Source organism: Spinacia oleracea, chromosome 6 (genome assembly GCF_020520425.1).
Source record: "Spinacia oleracea cultivar Varoflay chromosome 6, BTI_SOV_V1, whole genome shotgun sequence".
Classification (NCBI taxonomy): domain Eukaryota; kingdom Viridiplantae; phylum Streptophyta; class Magnoliopsida; order Caryophyllales; family Amaranthaceae; genus Spinacia; species Spinacia oleracea.
Window position 1 is genome coordinate 79,850,575 of NC_079492.1, and position 18,936 is coordinate 79,869,510.

General features: G+C 37.5%; 2 protein-coding genes across 5 annotated transcripts; one reads left to right on the forward strand and one right to left on the reverse strand.

The window, feature by feature from the left end:
- The first annotated feature begins 3,434 nt into the window (after positions 1-3,434).
- LOC110776941 (protein IQ-DOMAIN 32) lies at positions 3,435-10,426 on the forward strand. The gene is made up of 6 exons (XM_021981511.2): positions 3,435-3,856; positions 5,795-6,550; positions 6,651-6,806; positions 7,574-7,645; positions 7,744-9,457; positions 10,147-10,426. Exons 1-6 carry the CDS (start codon positions 3,770-3,772, stop codon positions 10,164-10,166), a joined length of 2,805 nt encoding a protein of 934 aa, XP_021837203.2. The 5' UTR covers positions 3,435-3,769; the 3' UTR covers positions 10,167-10,426.
- Positions 10,163-16,811, reverse strand: LOC110776942 (uncharacterized). 4 transcript variants are annotated; one of them, XR_008922875.1, is made up of 4 exons: positions 14,552-16,811; positions 11,609-14,468; positions 11,074-11,139; positions 10,163-10,995 (listed from the first exon to the last, which is right to left on the reverse strand). XR_008922875.1 is itself a non-coding variant. In XM_021981510.2 (2 exons), exons 1-2 carry the CDS (start codon positions 14,829-14,831, stop codon positions 14,359-14,361), a joined length of 390 nt encoding a protein of 129 aa, XP_021837202.1. In that variant the 5' UTR covers positions 14,832-16,803; the 3' UTR covers positions 14,092-14,358. The 4 variants fall into 4 exon arrangements, 1 of the variants encoding a protein (XP_021837202.1); XR_008922874.1 differs by having other exon boundaries at positions 10,163-11,139; positions 11,609-11,730; positions 11,794-14,468; positions 14,552-16,810; XR_008922873.1 differs by having other exon boundaries at positions 10,163-11,139; positions 11,609-11,922; positions 12,834-14,468; positions 14,552-16,809.
- Between the last annotated feature and the right edge of the window lie 2,125 nt (positions 16,812-18,936).

Consider the following 18,936-nt stretch of genomic DNA (forward strand, 5'->3'; position numbering starts at 1 on the left):
CATAGTTGACTGGTTAAGCAAAATATTAGTGCAGATAATAGTAGGTAGTAAGCAGAGGAGAAAAAAGTACATGAAAGAGTGATCCTCAGGTAGGGACCAAGAGATGGTCCATACTACATCATAGGATAGAGGCCCCAGGTCATCATTGGACACAATTAAGAGGTTCCAAACAAAGAGCATCCTGATTTTCAGGTTCCTCCATTTGTAATGGAGCCAATAAGAGGTCCAAAGGGAGACCATAGGCTTAATCAAGGCAAGACATCTGTTCCACAGTTTACAATAAATGAAAACACAGGGCCAAGGCAACCAACAGCACAAGCAGTTACTAACAGGGCATAAAAGAACTACTTCCATGAATATATTGATATGACAATTAAGTACATTGTAAGATTGGGTAAGACTGAACACTACTACAGTAGTTATATGACTAGCTAACTTACTGTCAACAGGTTTACAAAAGAAGTAATAAAAAGACCTGTAGACTATCATTAAAAGATCATGTAAGCTAAGCACATAACTACCAAGCCCTAAAGGCATACCAACCAGTAGCAACTGGTCAAAAAGGGGTAAGAGAGACACCATCCAAAAACCCATCCAAAAAATCCACAGCCACCATAACAACCATATCATCCAACAGAGGGTGAGGGAGAGAGATCACCATCATCTCTCTTCCTTCTCTTTGAGTTCTCAGCTTCCATGGGGTTAGCACAGTTTGAGAAAAGAGGGTCATTTGCATCAAACCCATCACCATCATAGATTTCCAAGTCCATGTCAAGCTCATCATCTTCTTGCACCTCTTTGACACCATGAGGAGCTAGCTCCAATGGGTCAAAATCAGGAAGAATATCCTCATAAGGTTAAACATTAGGAGGGTTGAGAGTAATAGTATCACCAGTGGACACCTGGAAGTTGTTAGGTAAAGGGATAACAGGCAAACCAGGTCCAGACTGATGCAGAGGAGAAGCAGTTGGTCTGGTATGATTAGTGGTGGGGTGGTGGTAGGGTTTAGCCTGATTTTTCCTTGGAATGCTTCTGGGTTTAGCTCTCCTTTTTGGCACCACAGCCAGCCAGTAGGAGTAGCTTTCCCACTAGCCTCCCCAGTCACACCCATGGAAAGCTTAGCCTCATCCAGCTGAGCCACAACCAACTCCAGACATGGTGGTGACCTTTTAGGACAGGTATTAAGAAAATGGTTAGGGTCACCACAGAGAGGACACACTTCCCATACTCCTTCATAAGAGAGGAAATACTCTTGAATATCATACCCAAAATTCAAAGTTATGGATCTAGGGACAGGCTTGGTTATGTCAAGGTTGAGACACACTCTAGCAAATTGGCCTTTCTCAGCATTCTCAGAAGTAAACTTATCAAGTTTAATAGGATGACCCACACAACTAGCAATCTGATTGAGGTAATGCCAAGTCCAATACTCAGTGGGGAGAAATGGGATTTTCACCCATTGATCCACATGAGTGATGGAGTTGAACTAGGCCTTAAAAGAAGCTCTCTAGGGGATTAACACAAAGTTCAATCCTTGAACAAACCATGGCCTATTTTCCCAAACCTCATCTTTGTCTAGAGGGTTAGAAAACTTGATGAGAAACCAACCATTTCCTATAAACCTAAAAGAAACCTCCCCCCTCATAAAAGTCCAGTCTCTTTTCATTCTACCTGTGACAGCAGCTTGAGGGACAAACTCACCCCATACTTTCCCAAACAGACAGGTGGCTTCCATGAGTTTGATTTGGTCATGGTCAAGTTTAGGAGCATCTAATGTGATGGTGGCATTATTCGAACTAGGAACCTGTGGTGGAGAATTGTGTGAACACACCTTAGGTGTGGGATTGGGATCATTATCAGAACTGCAACCTCCCAGGAGAAATGAGCTATGGGTTGTGTTACTGAAGAAGCTGGAAGAACCTGAATTACCAGGGAAGCTGGCAGGTTTAGGTTCATTGGGAACTGCAGAATGGTTCTTCTTAAGAAGTGAGGCATAGCTGGTTTCTACAGGAGTGTTTGACATTAAAACCCAAAGACTAAGCTGATTACTGAGGTTAAACACAAAGACACTGAACTTAACACAGACAAAACAAGAGAAGTGATCAACAAGGGAAAGGAGAGGGCTTATGAAGGAGAGTGAATTGTGCATGTGAGGAAAAGAGGGACCGTATTTATAGACTTGTTTAAAGGACTTAGTAAGATCAAAGGTCACACTACAACTCCACCTAAACCAATTCTTGCACACAGAAGGATCTAGAACAACCAAATAAAAATAAAACCAAAAAGTAATCATCATCAAGCTAGAAATAAAACATAAATCAAATAAATACATGCATTGAAAAAACGCGAAAACAAGCAGTAAATGACAGAAGAGAAACAAAAAGGCAAGGAAGAGCTTGGAGAGAGACTTCCCTGAGAAGATTTTCGAAAAAGGTGGAGATCTTGCAACTTCTGCATTTGGATAAGCCCCTCCATAGGTCCAAGCTGGGCGGTGGAGTAGCATTAGTGGAGTAAAAACATTAATTAACCCATCTAATCCATCATTACTGTTGAAAGGCCCAAGGTTTGGTGACTCAGCAGATCTCTCCACCCTTGGATCAACAGTGCCTTGGTGAAGAAGGCAAAAAGGCGATCGGAACAGTAAAAGCGGATTTCGATACCAACGAGGCACCAATCCGTGAAAACATAAGCCATAATTACCCCTATTAAGGCTTGGTCTAGAGATTTTTAGGGGAATCTCTTTCAGAAAATGGGACAAGGAGGAAGACGAATGGTTTTGGAGAGCAAAACCAAGATCTGAAAAAATGGGGAGTGTGGGAAGGAGGCTGGACCAAAGTAGGATTTTCCTTCTCTCATAAGAAAACTTGAGCCTCTCATGTTTCTTTCTCTTTCTCTTTCACTTTCTCTCTCTAGACATTTTTTATACACTAACTTCTTTAATTGTAAACCTAGTGCCAACCCTCTTGTTCGTAAATGCGTAATAATGAAACTGAGTTTCAGTTGCATGAGTAATGTTACAGTACAGTGTACTAGTACTCATTAATAGCCATACCAGTTACCGATTACCGGTACCACCTCTAAACATGACCAAGAAAAAAAAGAACAAATTAGTAGTCTGAGCACAAGAAACCTGACACCTTTCTTTCTTTCTTTCTTTTTTTTTTTTTCATATTTATTTATTTATTTTATCTCTCCACTTTTCTGCCTTAAGTAACGGTTTCTCCTGTAGCAGGCAGACAAATATAAAAATGATCTAAATCTTAAAATACATAGAAAAAAAAAAGGAAAAGGTAAAAAGAGACTTGTCAGTCAATTAAAAAAAAGTAAAAGAAAAATCCGGAATCCAAAGATAGAAAAATAAGCTAGATTTGAGGAGCAACGTTCAAATCCGTGTTTGTTTTAATACTTGTTGCCTTGCCTTTAGACTCCACCTTGCTGTGTGAGATTCCCCTATTTCGATATTTCCCTCCTTTGAGGTTCAAGTTCCAATGGTATCATTCTAACCCGACTCGGCTCACTGAGTCACTCGTAATCCCGCATCTTTTCTATAGAGAAATCTAGATGTGTTGGTTGTTTATCGTATACTGACTCGGTTCGTGACGGCTCGACTCCCCGAGTCGCCTCGTTTTTTATGTTTGAGAGAAAACTAGATTGGAAGCGAAGCTGTAGTATCTCAGTTTCTGTCGCTTTGACTTGACTCGTGAGGAGTCGGCTCACTGAGTCAGTCATTTTTCAGAGAGAGAGAGAAAGTGAAAAGTAGAGAGAAAGAATGGGGAAATCGTCTTCCTCGTCGTGCTTGAAGATCATCGTTTGTGGTAGTGATGCGGCCGAGAATGACGATATCCATTCACCTGAGGTAATTATTTATTTTAATATTTTTTTCATTTTTCAGCATTGCATAACAAAAATAGACATCTTTTGTTTATTGATTTTTCCAGAAATAAAATCTGCATTTTTTTTATTTTTTTCTAAAAGATGATTTTTTGTTTGTTTTTGTTTTTGGATATTAATTTCCGTAAATTGGTGCGATCAGTGCTAATTACTGTTATTATTGAGTAAAAAGGAGTTTTGTTTAGTGTTTACTTTAATGTCTTTGTAACCTTTTCTTTACTAATTGCCAAGTTGATGTATTATTTTTGTCTTTGTTAATAATTTTTGTTTAATTTTTTTTCTTTTCTTTTAATTTATTTTTTAGAGATGTTATAAGCTCTTGATTCAGCTGTGTTGATGCAAGATCTGATTGATCAAATCCACAAACTTCAATTTCTTTCTTTCTGATTAAATTTTGAAGTGATTGTATGTTTACTCGATTAACATGTTTTCATGCATAGGTTTTTGCTGATTTGTATAAATGTTGGGGAATTTATGTAGTTATTAGTATTTTATTTGGATAGATTGAAACTCATTCGAATCATGGGTTTGGGATTAAGTTGAATTTCCTCCTTAATTAGCAATATTCATTTAAGTAAAAGCAGGCAATTGGTGTCAATGGAATGGATCTAATGAGTATTTTCTTAAGATGTGTTAAAAAGTTCGATGTCAGGTGGGTTGTTTTCCTGCATAATCTTCTTCGCAATAGCTTGTTCGGTGTTGTGCATTGTTGATGTGGACTAGCTTATAAGATTCCAGTCTTTGTGACTATATCTCCCTATTAGCTATGGACTTATGATAGTCCATTCCTCCCAACTAAGCTGTGGTAGTCCTATGTTGCTTAGTTTATTGCATCCCCAAATAAAAGTATACACATAAAAGTATAAAGCTAACTTGCAATTTAATGAATAAATTGAATGAGCATTTAAAATCTATCGGCTTAATTATACCCGGTTTTCTTTTCGGGAGTTTGGAATTCATATCTTTTTCCAAGGCTTAAAAGGCTGTTAGAGTTGCTTTGCTAGTAGTGCAGACTGCAGAGGGAGAATTTGATAAATAGGCCTCGATTGGCAATTAGCAGATAGCTAATACGGAGTAACAAATTAAATTACCAGACAGATTACAAACTGCACCTAGTAGATTTGAACCAGGTATCTTAATTTTAAAGCACTCCAATAAGATCATTTTATCAGCATATTGAAAAAAGGAAGATTCCACCTTAATCTACTTTTTACCAAACATTACCAAATACTAAATTGACTAGACAAATCTAATATTTTGGGTTGAATCTACTCTTTTCCTATCCACTCTTTACCAAACACCACCATTAGACTTTATCTCAATATCTAGAATTGTAACTTATATACTCCTTGAGTATATGCTCTCTCTTATATTTTTTTTTATTTTATTCTTTTCGAGGGACTCGAAAAGAGAAAAGGCGAGGATAAAACTCTGTCCTGCTTGCTCATAGTATTTAAGATTGCCCGAATTAATTAGGCCTAAGTTGACTACGATATTTATATTATACTTCTGGTGTTATAGTTTTAGGTCATTCTGAATATAATAGAATGGGCGCGCTGAATATGGAGGAGTTGGCAAATACGAATGGGAACATTGATTGTAATAATGAAATAACCAGGCTTAAATGTCTTTTTGTATGTTTCCTTTTGTTCTATGACTTTTACATTCTTCGTTGTTGTTTTTCCATTGGCATGATATGTGCTAAGAGGATTAGTAGTAACTTCCGAAATGACAATTCCTCATTTTAACCAATTTTCTTCATGGTCTATTCAATCTTGTGGTAGTCTATTATTATATTATTGTTTCTGTACTTCCTAACATCTGGCCAGCCAAGCTCGTTGTTATCACCCCCAACTCCTGTATATTTTAATCCTGTTTTATATATTGGTTTCTGAACTTACAGGCAAAGACACCAAATGATAAGCGTGGGTGGAGCTTCAGGAAGAAATCTGGCAGGAATCGGGTGCTCGGCAACAATGTCAGTTCAGAAACTACCACTTTTGCAGATAAAGAAACCCCGCAAGGTGGTAGTATTGATTTTCAATCTCCAGTAAAGCCTACTAGTGCTTTTGAGAAGCCACAACTGCCAAGACCAGTCGAGGAAATTAGTAAACCTGTTGCTACAGAAAATGATAGTGAATTGAAAACATCAGTAGTGGTGGTCACTTCAGAAAATGATTCAACATGGGAAGAATCAAAAGCTAGTCAAAAGGAGGCTGCTTTCCAAAGTGATAGCAATAAAACCTCTACTGAGTACAAGATGGTTGATACTTCTGTTGTTTCAGAATATGATAACAAGGAAACATCAGCTGAATGCAAAATTGCTGATGCTGTTGTATCAGAGCATGTTAGCAGGGAAACATCAGTGGAAAATAAAATTGCTGATGCTGTTGTTGTTTCAGAATATGATAGCAAGGAAACATCAACTGGATACAAAATGGTTGATTCTGTCGTTGTTTCAGAAAACGACAGCAATGAAACATCTGATGAATCAAGCGTAGCAAGTGAATCTATTGTTTCAAAAGAGGAAAGCATTAAGTCAGCTGAACCTATACAATCCGAGTCAGGGATGGCTTCCGAAAATGATTATGACGGCGATAATATTATGAATGAACCTGTTGCTATTATTATCATTCAAACAGCTATGAGAGGCTTCCTGGTACGTATCTATTGCTCACGCTTGATATTTTTGTATCGGCGCACCTCTGAATTTTTCCAAACCTGGATATTTTGATAACCTTTCCAATATAATTTGCCAGGCTCAAAGAAAATTTGTGCAGTTAAACAGTGCTGTTAAACTTCAAGCTGTTATTCGTGGACATTTAGTGCGGAGAAATGCTGTTGAAACTCTGCATTGCATCAGAGCCATTGTCAAGGTTCAAGGCCTTGTTCGTGCTCGTAGTTCAAAGTCATTGGTAATGCACTCTTCCACTGTATTATTGCATACCCACTGCTTTCCTTTGACGGGTATACGTTTATGTTTAGTTGTTGCTTCTTTTTCCTCAAAATTAATAGGTTTGATGGTTAAATTTGATTTTGATATTTTTCCAGTATAAGATATACATCGTATAAAAATGATGACGAACATAACCCTTTAAGGTTTTGAGGGATATCCGAACCTATTATCAGATACGACGCTCAACTGCTTGCTAGTTGCAATATTTTTATTGTTTAATTTTTGTTAATAAGAAATCATAGGGAAGAACACAGTAGGCACTACGGTTTTTTTTTCCCAGTTTGTTTTGAGCTCAAATATGTCAACTGTTAACCAAGTAAACCAACACAGTTATTATTGTTGTCCTATTTAACACTGCTGTTGACTGAAATTACACTTGTGGGAGGATAATGCTAGGTCTTAATCGGCATTCCGTTTGTTTTAATTAACACGTCCATTAATTAACACATTTATGCTGATATGAAGGCATTATCTCCCTTAAGCTCATATAACCATATTTGTATGTCCAAGGCCTCCAAGCGGTCCATTTATAACTTCGATTCCAATGCTGTACAGCCTATACTACTGTGTTTGATGAGCATAGCCTTTCTACATCATGGTCATTGTTTCAATCCGCTCATTTTTTTTGTTCATCTTTACTACTTGTTCAGTTGTACACTAGTTGCCACATTTTCATGGACCAGTAATGTCTGTTACATCTAACCATACTATTTGATTTTGTTTCAGGGTCAGAAAAACAAACCAAATGATTCTCAATTTTCCAGTGTGAAGCTGCTCGAAAATAGTTTCGCCCGCCAGGTAAATTTTGTTCTGCTTTTCTGTGGCAACTTGGTCCATCCTCTATTCTGGCATTGAAGCTGTTTGTCTAATGGGAGCTGATTGTTGTTATTGTTTAGTTGTTGGAGTCAACGCCAAAACCCAAATCTCTTAGTATTAGATGTGATCCAATGAGGCCAAATTCAGCGTGGAGTTGGTTGGAAAGATGGATGGACGTCTCAACGTCTGAAGCTGCTGAAAAATTAGAACCTAGTGTGGAACCAGAGATCGAGAATGAGGCTCAGAAAATTGCCTTGGAAGCAGATTTTGAGTTTTCACCAGTGGCCTTCTCCGACTCGTTAGATTCTAAACTCAGTACGAAGGAAGGGGGAAAACCACTGGAGATTGAAGAAAACCCCATCACTGATGATGTTACAACTGTCAATTCCTGCTCAGCTTGTCCTTTGTCAACAGAGTTCAAGATAGAGCAATCTCACCTACAAAAGAAAGACATAGTTAACGAGGATCTGGCTTCTGCTCAGATCGAGGCTAGTGCAATAGAAATCTCTCACACACAAGCCGAGCCTGTTCCCCTTGATGATAAACCTGCCACATCAGTCACAGAAATCCAACAGCCTAAACTCTCTATGAAACGATCGGCAACTTCAGAGCTGAATGACGAGGAAAAGAAGTTTGTATATGGATCAAGGAAAGCAAGTAATCCCGCCTTCATTGCTGCCCACTCAAAGTTTGAAGAACTTACTTCAGCTGGAACCTCAGATAAATTAGCTGTTTCATCCCATCAAGATGTTGAAGCTGAACCCCATGTCAACTCAGCCCTATCCCTTGAAGAAAGTATCAAGAAAACCAACAAACCTGGTGTTGTTGAAGCTTCTGGGACTTTTGATCCACGTATTCCTGTTGCTAGATCTGAATGTGGTACTGAACTTTCAATTTCTTCTACTCTTGATTCACCTGATAGATCAGATATCGAGATTGTGGAAGCTGAGCAAGAAGTACGGTCTTTGGTGGAGACATCTTGTCTGCCTGACATTGGAGAAAAGCAAGATTGTGAAGCCAATGGCATGTCAAGCAACTGCATAACTGATATACTTTCTACTATGACTCATCAGGGAGAGGTCCATGGGCCCGACGGTGTATTAGTTGATCTGGTTGCTGCTGAAGTCACCCCGCAGGTGGAGCAAATAATAGTAACAAAGGCATCTGATGTGCAAACTGGTTTTACACCTTTAAGTTCTGTGACCATTATGGAATCCTCACCAGTGGAGAAAAGACATCAAGAAAATGGATTTAATGACATTAAACCTACAATGGATCATCAAACATACAAATCATCACCTGAAGCTTCACCTCAAAGCCATAGAACAGTCCCAGAATCTCAAGGAACACCTTCTAGCCAAGCCTCAGTAAAAGGTAAAAAGAAAAAGATTGAAAAACTCGGGTCTAACAGAAAACGGAGTTCCCCATCTGCAGAAAAGAGGTCTCCTAACAAAAACGCCGACTCGGGTGCAAGAAGTAGTACTGAGAATTTGCATAAGGATCACAAAAGTGGGAAGAGAAGGAATTCTTTTGGGTCAGCAAAATCTGACAATGCTGATCAGGAGCCTAGAGATAGCGGTAGTCGTATTTCTCTGCCGAGCTATATGCAAGCTACAGAATCTGCTAGAGCCAAGGCCAGTTCTTCCCCAAGATCAAGCCCAGATATCCATGATAAAGAGATTTATTCCAAGAAAAGGCATTCACTACCTGGTGCAACTGGGAGGCAGGATTCTCCTAACATTCAGCGACCAGCGGCACAGAGTGCAAAAGCAAATGGTTCCCATCCTTCTAACGGTAATTTCTAAATCCTTGGAGTGATGAGTTTTTATAGGATTCTTGTCCATCCAGAGGCCATCTTTTAAAAAATGTTAAACATATGATAATGGTTAATTGGCCCTGTTCGTTTCCAGCGGCAATAGCAAACATGGCTAATGCCAGTAACTAAGGATCCTACAGCTTTTTGGGAGCTCTTTATGTATGTTGCTTTGTCCCTATAGAAAATAGTAAAGAGGAAAGAGTGATGAAAAATCTGGAAAATCTTTGGATTTAGTTGAAGGGTTTAAAGTCTTAAAACCATACTCTGTTGATCAATTTACAAGGTTTATCTTTTTGATTGTGAAGTACCTCAGTACCTGCCATGGCGAAGTATAATCAAAGGAATATTTATTTGGTAGATGAAGTCCTTGCTCTTTAACTTGTGGCATAAACTGTTCCGTGATGTTAAGTATAATATTGTCTGAGAAGGAATAACAACGATCCTCAGCGGTTTACTGATTTTGGCCATCTTGAGAATGACTTATTCTACTGTAATTAGATCCAATTATGTGATCAATGATCAGAATGTGTTGCATAAACTTGATGCATATACTTGGTAGTCTGCTAGTTTTTTTGGCTTGTTCCTTAAAAGTTTCAAAGCATTTCTTTGTGACTTTGAAAGAGATAACTTGATTTATTGAACTGGATATTACAATTCCTTGTTACAGAGAGGAAATGGCAAAGGTGAAAAGATGCTGCAAGGAGCCGTATGAACTGATGCAAAATGGATAATGCTATTTGGTGTTACCGAAATCAGTACTCAAGAAACTTTCCATCTGAAGGAACCCTGTACCTTTACACTGAAGCTGACTAGATTATTCAAGGGAGTGTGATTTTGGTTTGTGAAATATATAGAAGGGTATATTTAATTTTTTATATGTACATTTATAATCACATTTATTGTTTTCATTTTTCACCAACCGAGTTTTATCATCAAGGTTTGCGATATGAAGGCGTGCACATGTTTCATGTTTGTGTGACTGATTTTTAGTACTGTTTATTCACATCATTGTATTGACTTCATGCCATTTATTCATAATCTTTGACATAATCTGATTCATCGCCAGTAAGGTAAATTACAGTTGCCAGTTGTCAGTTGTCAGTTGGAGTGAGCATATTGAAACAGCAGACTCCAATGCAGCCTGCATTCACAAACTGCATTGCATACTGCTACTGAATTCACAAACTGCATTGCATACTGCTACTGAATTCACAAACTGCATTGCATACTACTACTGCATTCACAAACTGCATTGCATACTACTACTGCATTCACAAACTGCATTGCATAGTCGAATCTGGAATGGACAGTGTGGCTGCAATTTGTGAAATACTGTAACAGTGAAATTACTGTACTGAATTCAGCAGGGAGAGAGCGAGAACATTCAGGATCACAAACCATAGCCACAACAAACATACCTCTGTGGTAAATGATGGCTTAAATGGTTGAAGCAGCAATACAAGAATGCAAACAACTCCAGCTAAAGTCTTGATAACAAAAGAACACCTTGATTTATCTTCAACATAGAAGGCATAGTGGATAAGCATAGTGTATAAGCATTATATGTTTGTGACTGCCAAAAAATCTTCATTACCGGAAGTGTCGATTACTCTCATTAGCAATAGCCATTGCAGCCTTTAGACCATCCTTTTATCTTACCCTGCAGTTATGGAACAGAACATTAAGAACAAAGAAGTAGGTGACAAGCTAGTACATGCACTACTGCAGAGATAGCTAGTACGTCTACATAGGGAAAAAGGGGAACAAAGGCGATATATTCTTGCACAAAGCGTTTGAGATAATCACTAAATTCACTGTCTATCTCACCGAGTACAACATCAGACACTTGAGGGATAACCGAGTTATATTCTAATAAGATAATCATTTTACTGTAAAGGGAAAGAAAAGATTAAGGAAAGGAAATTGGCATTATTGGTTAATGGTTATGATGCCTCCTATTCTTACTTTCAATTTCATACAATCATCATTCATCAATTCATCATTACCATTTTTACCAAGCAATTCCCAAATATTCGACTAATTGACCCAAAACAAAGTGTTGACCTCACCTTAATAAATAAATAAGCTACGCAATGAAACACAATGGCATAGAAGAAAGATATCTTTACCAGAGGGCTTAACGATAAAGGTGAGCACACGATTCATGAAATTTCCCAAATCATCACCAAGCTCGCTGTTAAGTTTTGCTTGTAAATCCTCCCAAGAAAATCTTGATTCTTGAATCAGATGTCTGACAATGTAATGTTCATTGTAATTTCCATACTTTGACTCAGAAATGAATAAAGCTTATTACCTCTGGCCTCTGGGCTCTGGTCTAATACTTATCAAATAGTATCTCCAAACTTCTGCAGGTATATTTGATTCTTTCGCATCATCACCAAAAACACTAAAACCCTTACTCTTGGAATCTTGGAAAATTTTCCTGCAGAAAACATGGCAACTCAGATTTTTAAAAAAACGTTTCCTTTTTCTTAAATGTACGTAGCAATAACTTTAGCAAGCAAACGATGTAATAAAAGATCGTATTAGTCACCAAGTAACCTGCTCCAAATAAAACAAAATGAGTAGCATGTATTGAATGGGGAAGGGTCCAATTTTGTCTAGTGCCGATCAAACATGAAGGGTGAATGAAAAGAAACATTGTCTTTTCCCATGAATTGGTGTAGCTCAACATTCTGTGGATTTTTCCACCAGAGCTCCCACCAGATGTTCTGTGGTACGGAGCTTCAGGCTCGTACTCTGACAAAGCTTGTAGATAGGATTTAATGACCATTCAAATGCACACTGCAATTCTCCTTTACAAAAACATGGCAATGAGGGCAGTGACCTTCAACAAAACTATCCGCCAAGAACTTTAAGCAACCCTCACAATACAAACTGACAAAGAAAAGTTAACCACAAAACTAACGAGTTAAAAACCCATTTCCAGTTTTTTGTTGTCAATTTTCAGAATAAACTCAGTTATCACTTATCAGTGGACTTGAGTGATCACAAGTCACTCTCTAAGTAGTGACCCGTCATCAAAAAGGGCCGCTCGTCCGAAATAAATGACGAGGCGGACTTGAGTGATCACAAAATCACTCTCTAAGTAGTGACCCGTCATCAAAAAGAACCGCTTGTCCGAAATAAATGATGAGGCGGACTTTAGTGATCACAGATCACTCTCTACGTAGTGACCCGTCATCAAAAAGGGTCGCTCGTCCGAAATAAATGACGAGGCGGACTTTAATGATCACAAGTCACTCTAAGCAATGGCTCGTCATAAAAAAGAACCGCCCGCCCATGTAATAATGGGGCATATTCAATCAAGCATGTATCTAAGTAGTGACTAACCTTCTCCTCCAGCTCGGCAGTAGCCTTTTTCATCTTGGCCTCGTAAATGTCGGCCATCCAGTCCGTCATGTCTCCCTTTCCAACGTCGACATCCTTCAGCTGGCTCATCCCTTCTTTTGCATAGGAAAACATGAATAATAGTCAAGACCAAGAGAGTAAAAATTACCGAAAAGAGACAAAGAGTTAAATTTCTTGGCCGACTATCTAAAGGTACCACCTCTAGTCATGGAATATCCTAGGCTGGTAGCAGCTAAGAACGCCTCATCTCGAAGTTGGCTTATGTGCGGCAACCACTGAGCCGACACATGAAAAGATTTGTCAGCCGTAAGTTGGCATGTGTCCGCCTTGAAAAGGACATTAATCTGATCCCACTCTGCGGCCGACAAAGGAGGGAGTGTGACACTATCCATATAGTTGGCCGCTTCGCTCCAGCGGCCCATCCTATAGTACATATCCTTGCTGTCTGTGTGGAAGACGACCCACCTCTTCCGCCACATATGTCACTTATACAGTTTGCCTACCACCGTCTGATAGGTGCCACGGCTGCTCAGAGTGAACCAACCTTTGTCGGCATTAGGAGACCGAGAAATAGAGACCAAATGGAGAAATGCGTTAAAAGACGGCTGAACGTTTTGCAACGCACACTTGGCAATGTAGCCAAAGACATCAACCCAAGAATTTGGGGTCAGCTGGGCCACCCCAATGTTAAAACCATCAAGCACCTCCACCACAAAGGGGTGCGGTGGAAAACGCATGCCTAGTTTAATAGCGACGGCATATACTGGAAACTCCCCATCAGCTAGGAGGCTCACGGTGGAGTCCATGTCGGCCGGCACTCTCATTTTATATCCTGGGCCAACGCACATGCCTACTCTAAGCTCGGCCCCGTGCTTGTCCAGCCATTTCATCCGTCCTTGGTCTGGATAAATGTCGGACGAGAGAAGGTGAGCCTCCTCCTTGCCACCCGGCTTGGCCAGTGCCTTGGCCTTGGCCGACGCTTCCTCTTGCGCTGCCTGACCCACCAACAAAGCTTCATCCACCTTTGTGCGATCAGAGGAACTGGCCGTCTAGGATGCTCGGACTCCGGTACGAGTGTCCGACTCGGGTACGGGTCCAAGGGTTGGATCCTTACATTTCTAAAATGAAGGACTCGTGGACTCGTTTTTGAAGGGTCCAAAATATGGATATGGACTCGGGGACACGGGACATTATTTTAATTTAAGTACATCAGACTGAAATATACTAAGTATATTTTAAATTGAAAAGTCACAAAATAATCCAATCATATTAATCAAAATAGTGGATTCCATAACATGTCTTCAAACTTTTATAAAAAAAACCTCCAAATACCATATCTATAGTAAAACACTTCAATATCCCAAATATTCAATCCAACAGAAAAATAAAACATAAAATAAAGAGTTAAAATTCAGAAAATAGCATAAGCAGCTTCCCTGCTCCAACTTCCTTCACTGCTCAGCAAGTCAGCATCTCAACTTCAACCTCAGAACCAAGCCTCCAACGATCAAACCTCTTCTTCGTCATTGAAAAAGGTGGCTTCAATATCAGGGTCATCAAGAAATAGATTCTCAAATGCTTCATTATACTCATTATCAACCAGAAGATCATCTCCACCTTAAAAATACATAAAAACAGAATCAGTAATTAAAAAATAAAAAGAAAAAATACAAAACTAAAATATTTATTTGAAGACTTACCCACATCCCAGTAGCTCGATGGCCCGGTTTTGTACTCCTCTTTCTTCTTAAAAATCATTCTCAGATTGGTATGGATGTACACAAGCGCTTCAGCTCTACTGGAAAACAATCTATTCCTCTTTATGCTTTGGATATTGGAGAGAGAACTCCAATTTCTTTCACAGCAAGAAGAAGAAGCAGGTTGGGACATCAATTTGAATGCTAAAGCTTGCAGTAAGGGTGTTGATGAACCATAACTGGCCCACCAACTCAAGGGGTCTTCAGTATCCCTTGCTTCCATCACGTGGGCTTCACTAAAAAACCCAAGATCCCCGAAAACTGACCGTACTCAGCATAGATTTTCTTAAGGTCGTCCGGGTTTGTGTACATTTTCTTAAAGCACTTGTCTCTATTTAAAGATACTTCTTGGTCTACATTGGGTGCCACCCTTGGAACAATTCCTGAACCACCTTCCAGCCACGACTCACTATAATATTTAGGGACTAAGGAATGAGCCATAAAGTGAAGTGGAGTGTTGCTCTTGTTCCACCTAGATTCTAAAACCCCTTGGATCACATCAAAAAATGAAAATTGCCCAGTAATGGCGTCTAAACCCTCATGTTCAAACACTCTCTCCCTCACTTGTTCGATCATACAATCCCACATGTCATATATTAAATGCAAACATGGGGCATCCAAATCACCTTTCCTAATCATACTGTTAATTGGGGTTGTAAAACTTAAGAAATACTCAAACTTGTCCCACCATCTGTCGGAAATAACAAATTCTTTAACATTTTCAGCTTTCTCCTCTACTGCCGTTTTCCTAAACGTTTTCCAATCAGGATTTAAGACCATTTTCTCTAAAGCACTTTTAGTTAAAAATAGACGCTCAGCCATGATAAAGTGTGAAGCAAATCGGGTTTCAGCTACTTTAACCAGCATATGTTTAGAATAACTACGGAAAATATCAAGTGCTTTCCCATGGTTTAAAACAAAATTGACAATTGCATTGCAGGCAGACATTATTGAGGAAATCCACTTACATTAGTCATATTGGATTGAGTTCACAGGTGGTTCACATATTGCCTTGAGGGCCAAATTCACAGTGTGCACGACATAGGGTGTCCAAAAAATATGAGGGTATTTCGTTTCAAGTGCCAAACCTGCTGCCTTAAAATTTCCAGCATTGTCAGTGATAATCTGAACAACGTTGTGAGCCCCTTCCTTATCAAGGACCTCTTGAAATAGACTAGCTACATACTCCGCGTCCTTCGTATTCCTACTTGCATCGAAACATTTAAGAAACATAGAGCCATATCTTGATGCAGCAATGACATTGATGAGAGGTCTCTTCTGCCTATCGGTCCATCCATCCGAACAGTCGAACACAAAGATACTCCCTTTTTCTTCCAAGAATCCCGAAAAGGCTGAAGAAGGGCATCCACATGTGCTTTCTCTTGCTCAAGTAAAGAAAGCCTCATCCTGTTGTATGTAGGAGGAACATACCCAAACACACTTACTGTTTGCCAATTTGCTTACAAATTGACAAAAGTACGGATTTTTAACAAGTGAAAATGGAAGGGCAGAGGCATAAAACATACGAGCACATTCTTTATCTAACTCATCTCTGCCAGCATCATTAAAACTCACCTCCAATGTATTTTTGCTCTTTTTTTGTTGTTTTAAATCTGAACCAGGAGGCAGTGTTGCATATTTGAGCTTCCTCTTTGTACGTGTCCATGGCTTTCCTAGCATTCAAATTCTCAGCTTTGTCATGCTCCCTTTGTAGTTGAGCTTTAACTTGATCCGAGATTGTCTTGCATCCTTCAACACCGTTCCCTGATAAACCCAAAAGATGGCTTTTCACTTTTGTGTATGAATCTGTCACTAATTTGTGACAATAGTTGCAGGTCCATTTTCTGTTACCACCACTAGTCGGGTTCCCGATGACCGTGACATGGTTCCATAAGGGTTTTTCATCATAGCTTGAAAATTGGGTAGGACTTGGCCTTCTTGGTGTTGAATTTCTTTGGAGGTTGAGCATGGATGAGTTTGGTGAAGCCATTGAAATTGGAAGATTATGAGAATTGAAGAAATTTTTGGTTGAGGTGTGAGAATTTGGAGATGCAAGGTCGTCATTTTATAGATGGGGGATTAAGGAATTGAAAGGGAATTTTTTTTTCAATCAGCAGAGGAAGGAGAAGAGTCTGGTATTGAAATAGGGTTCTTGAATGATTTTAATTGGGAAAGTGATTATATCATGGGTAATTGAAAGATGTTGATTACAAAATTTATAGAAAAGATAAGTTATAGGGTACAAAGTACTTGATTTCTTTTCTGATTTCACGTGCCATATTCTATCTTTTTTTTTTAATAAAGTTAAAAGTGTTGTAGCATGTAGCTACCAGGTAACGTGTAAGCACTAACACCAATTGTGACATGCTACATATACAACAATGACATATATACTAGTCATCTTTTTCTTTAAAGTACAATATCTAAATAATTATGATTATAATTATAATAATTTTATAATATAGATTAACCGTACATCTAAATCTTAAATCGTGGAGCACGGACCATGGATCTATAAAAATGATCATAACTTATGTTACATTAAGGTCGATTGATGTTATGAGTGACATATGTTATTCTTACTCGTGCATCCGATGATTGTAGATCGTGGATCATTGATCTTTTGGAATGGTCATAACTTACGTGTAATGTTATGCAATATTGATATATTTTAATCTCACATTGAATGATTGTACACCGTGGATTGTGGATCTTTAGAAATGATCATAACTTGTATTACATTAAGGTTTACTAAAATTATGTTCTACCGGTATAGGCTAATCTTACATCAATTGGTTGTAGATCGTGGATCTCTTGAAATGATAATAACTACGATGCACTAACGTCGACTAATGTATTGCTATACTTATATATGTTAATCTTACATTGAATGAATGTACATCCCAGGTCATGAATGAATAATCATAAACTTACGTTACATTAAGGTTGATTAAAGTTATGTTCAACCAATACAAGTTAATCTTACCTTGATTACATCAATAGAATGTTCATAATGCATAGCTAAGGGTTTAGGGTTTAGGGTTAGGGTTTAGGGTTTAGGGTTTAGGGTTTAGGGTTCTAATATCACATTTTATACCATAGATTGATTTTATACCATAGATTGATATAAGTTGCATAGCGTTGATATTATTCTTACCGCATAGGTTAATATTTTGCCTAATGGTTATATGTCGGAGATCATGGAAGTAGAATGAATTTAACTTTCACTATTTGAAGTTGATTAATTTTATGTTATAACGATATACTCCGGGTTAATCTCAACTTGAATGATTATGAATCACGAATCATATAAATCTTACAGTATTTTATGAAATCTATATTAGTAGTTTTTATCTATAGCAATTTTTAATTATTCAGAGTGAAAGTTGATGTGAAAAATTCATTACAATAACTAAAAATTTAAATATAATATATTTAATTCAACAAAAAAAATCAATTAAAAATATATATTTAATATATTTAATTAAACAAAAAAATGAATTAAAAATATTTAATTTAACAAAGAAATCAATTAAAAATATAAAATTAATGTATTTAATTCAAAAAGAAATCAATTAAAAATATACGTTTAATATATTTAATTCAACAAAATAATCAATTAAAGAAATATATATATAATATATTAATTCAATGAAAAATCAATTAAAAATATTAATTCAATATATTTAATTCAACAAAAAAATGAATTTAAAATATAAATTTAATATATTTATTTCAACAAAGAAATCACTTACAAATATAAATTTAATATATTTAATTAATAAAAGAAATCAATTAAAAATATACATTTAATATATTTAATTTAACAAAAAAATCAATTAAAAACATATAGAATATGTTGATGTGAAATATTCATTATATGAATTACAAAAAAAATAAAAATAAAATCGCCATGAATCAATTTTGAAGCTACCCAATTCATTGACGTGAATATTATTTTAGGTTTTATTGATGCAAAATTATCAATTAATATTTTTGATAAATTAATTAATTTTAGTGAAACTCCGTCACGTGTATTTTATTTAAAAATTTACTATCCTCTAACTAAAAAAGTATCGTCTAAGTATTCTTAGTTGACAAATACATAGTACTTTGTTATCTGTATAAATTACAGACTATCCAATTTCCACCTCCAATAGAACCCGAAAGACCTTTATAAAATAAAATTTCAAATACTATTTGTTACTCTGTATTTTCTTATTTCTTTGTTTGTGACACCTATATGGCAAGTATAGGTCCCTCGTATGTAAATATTTATGTACGAGAGGAGTATGTATATATAACTACGGAATACGATTGACATCTAA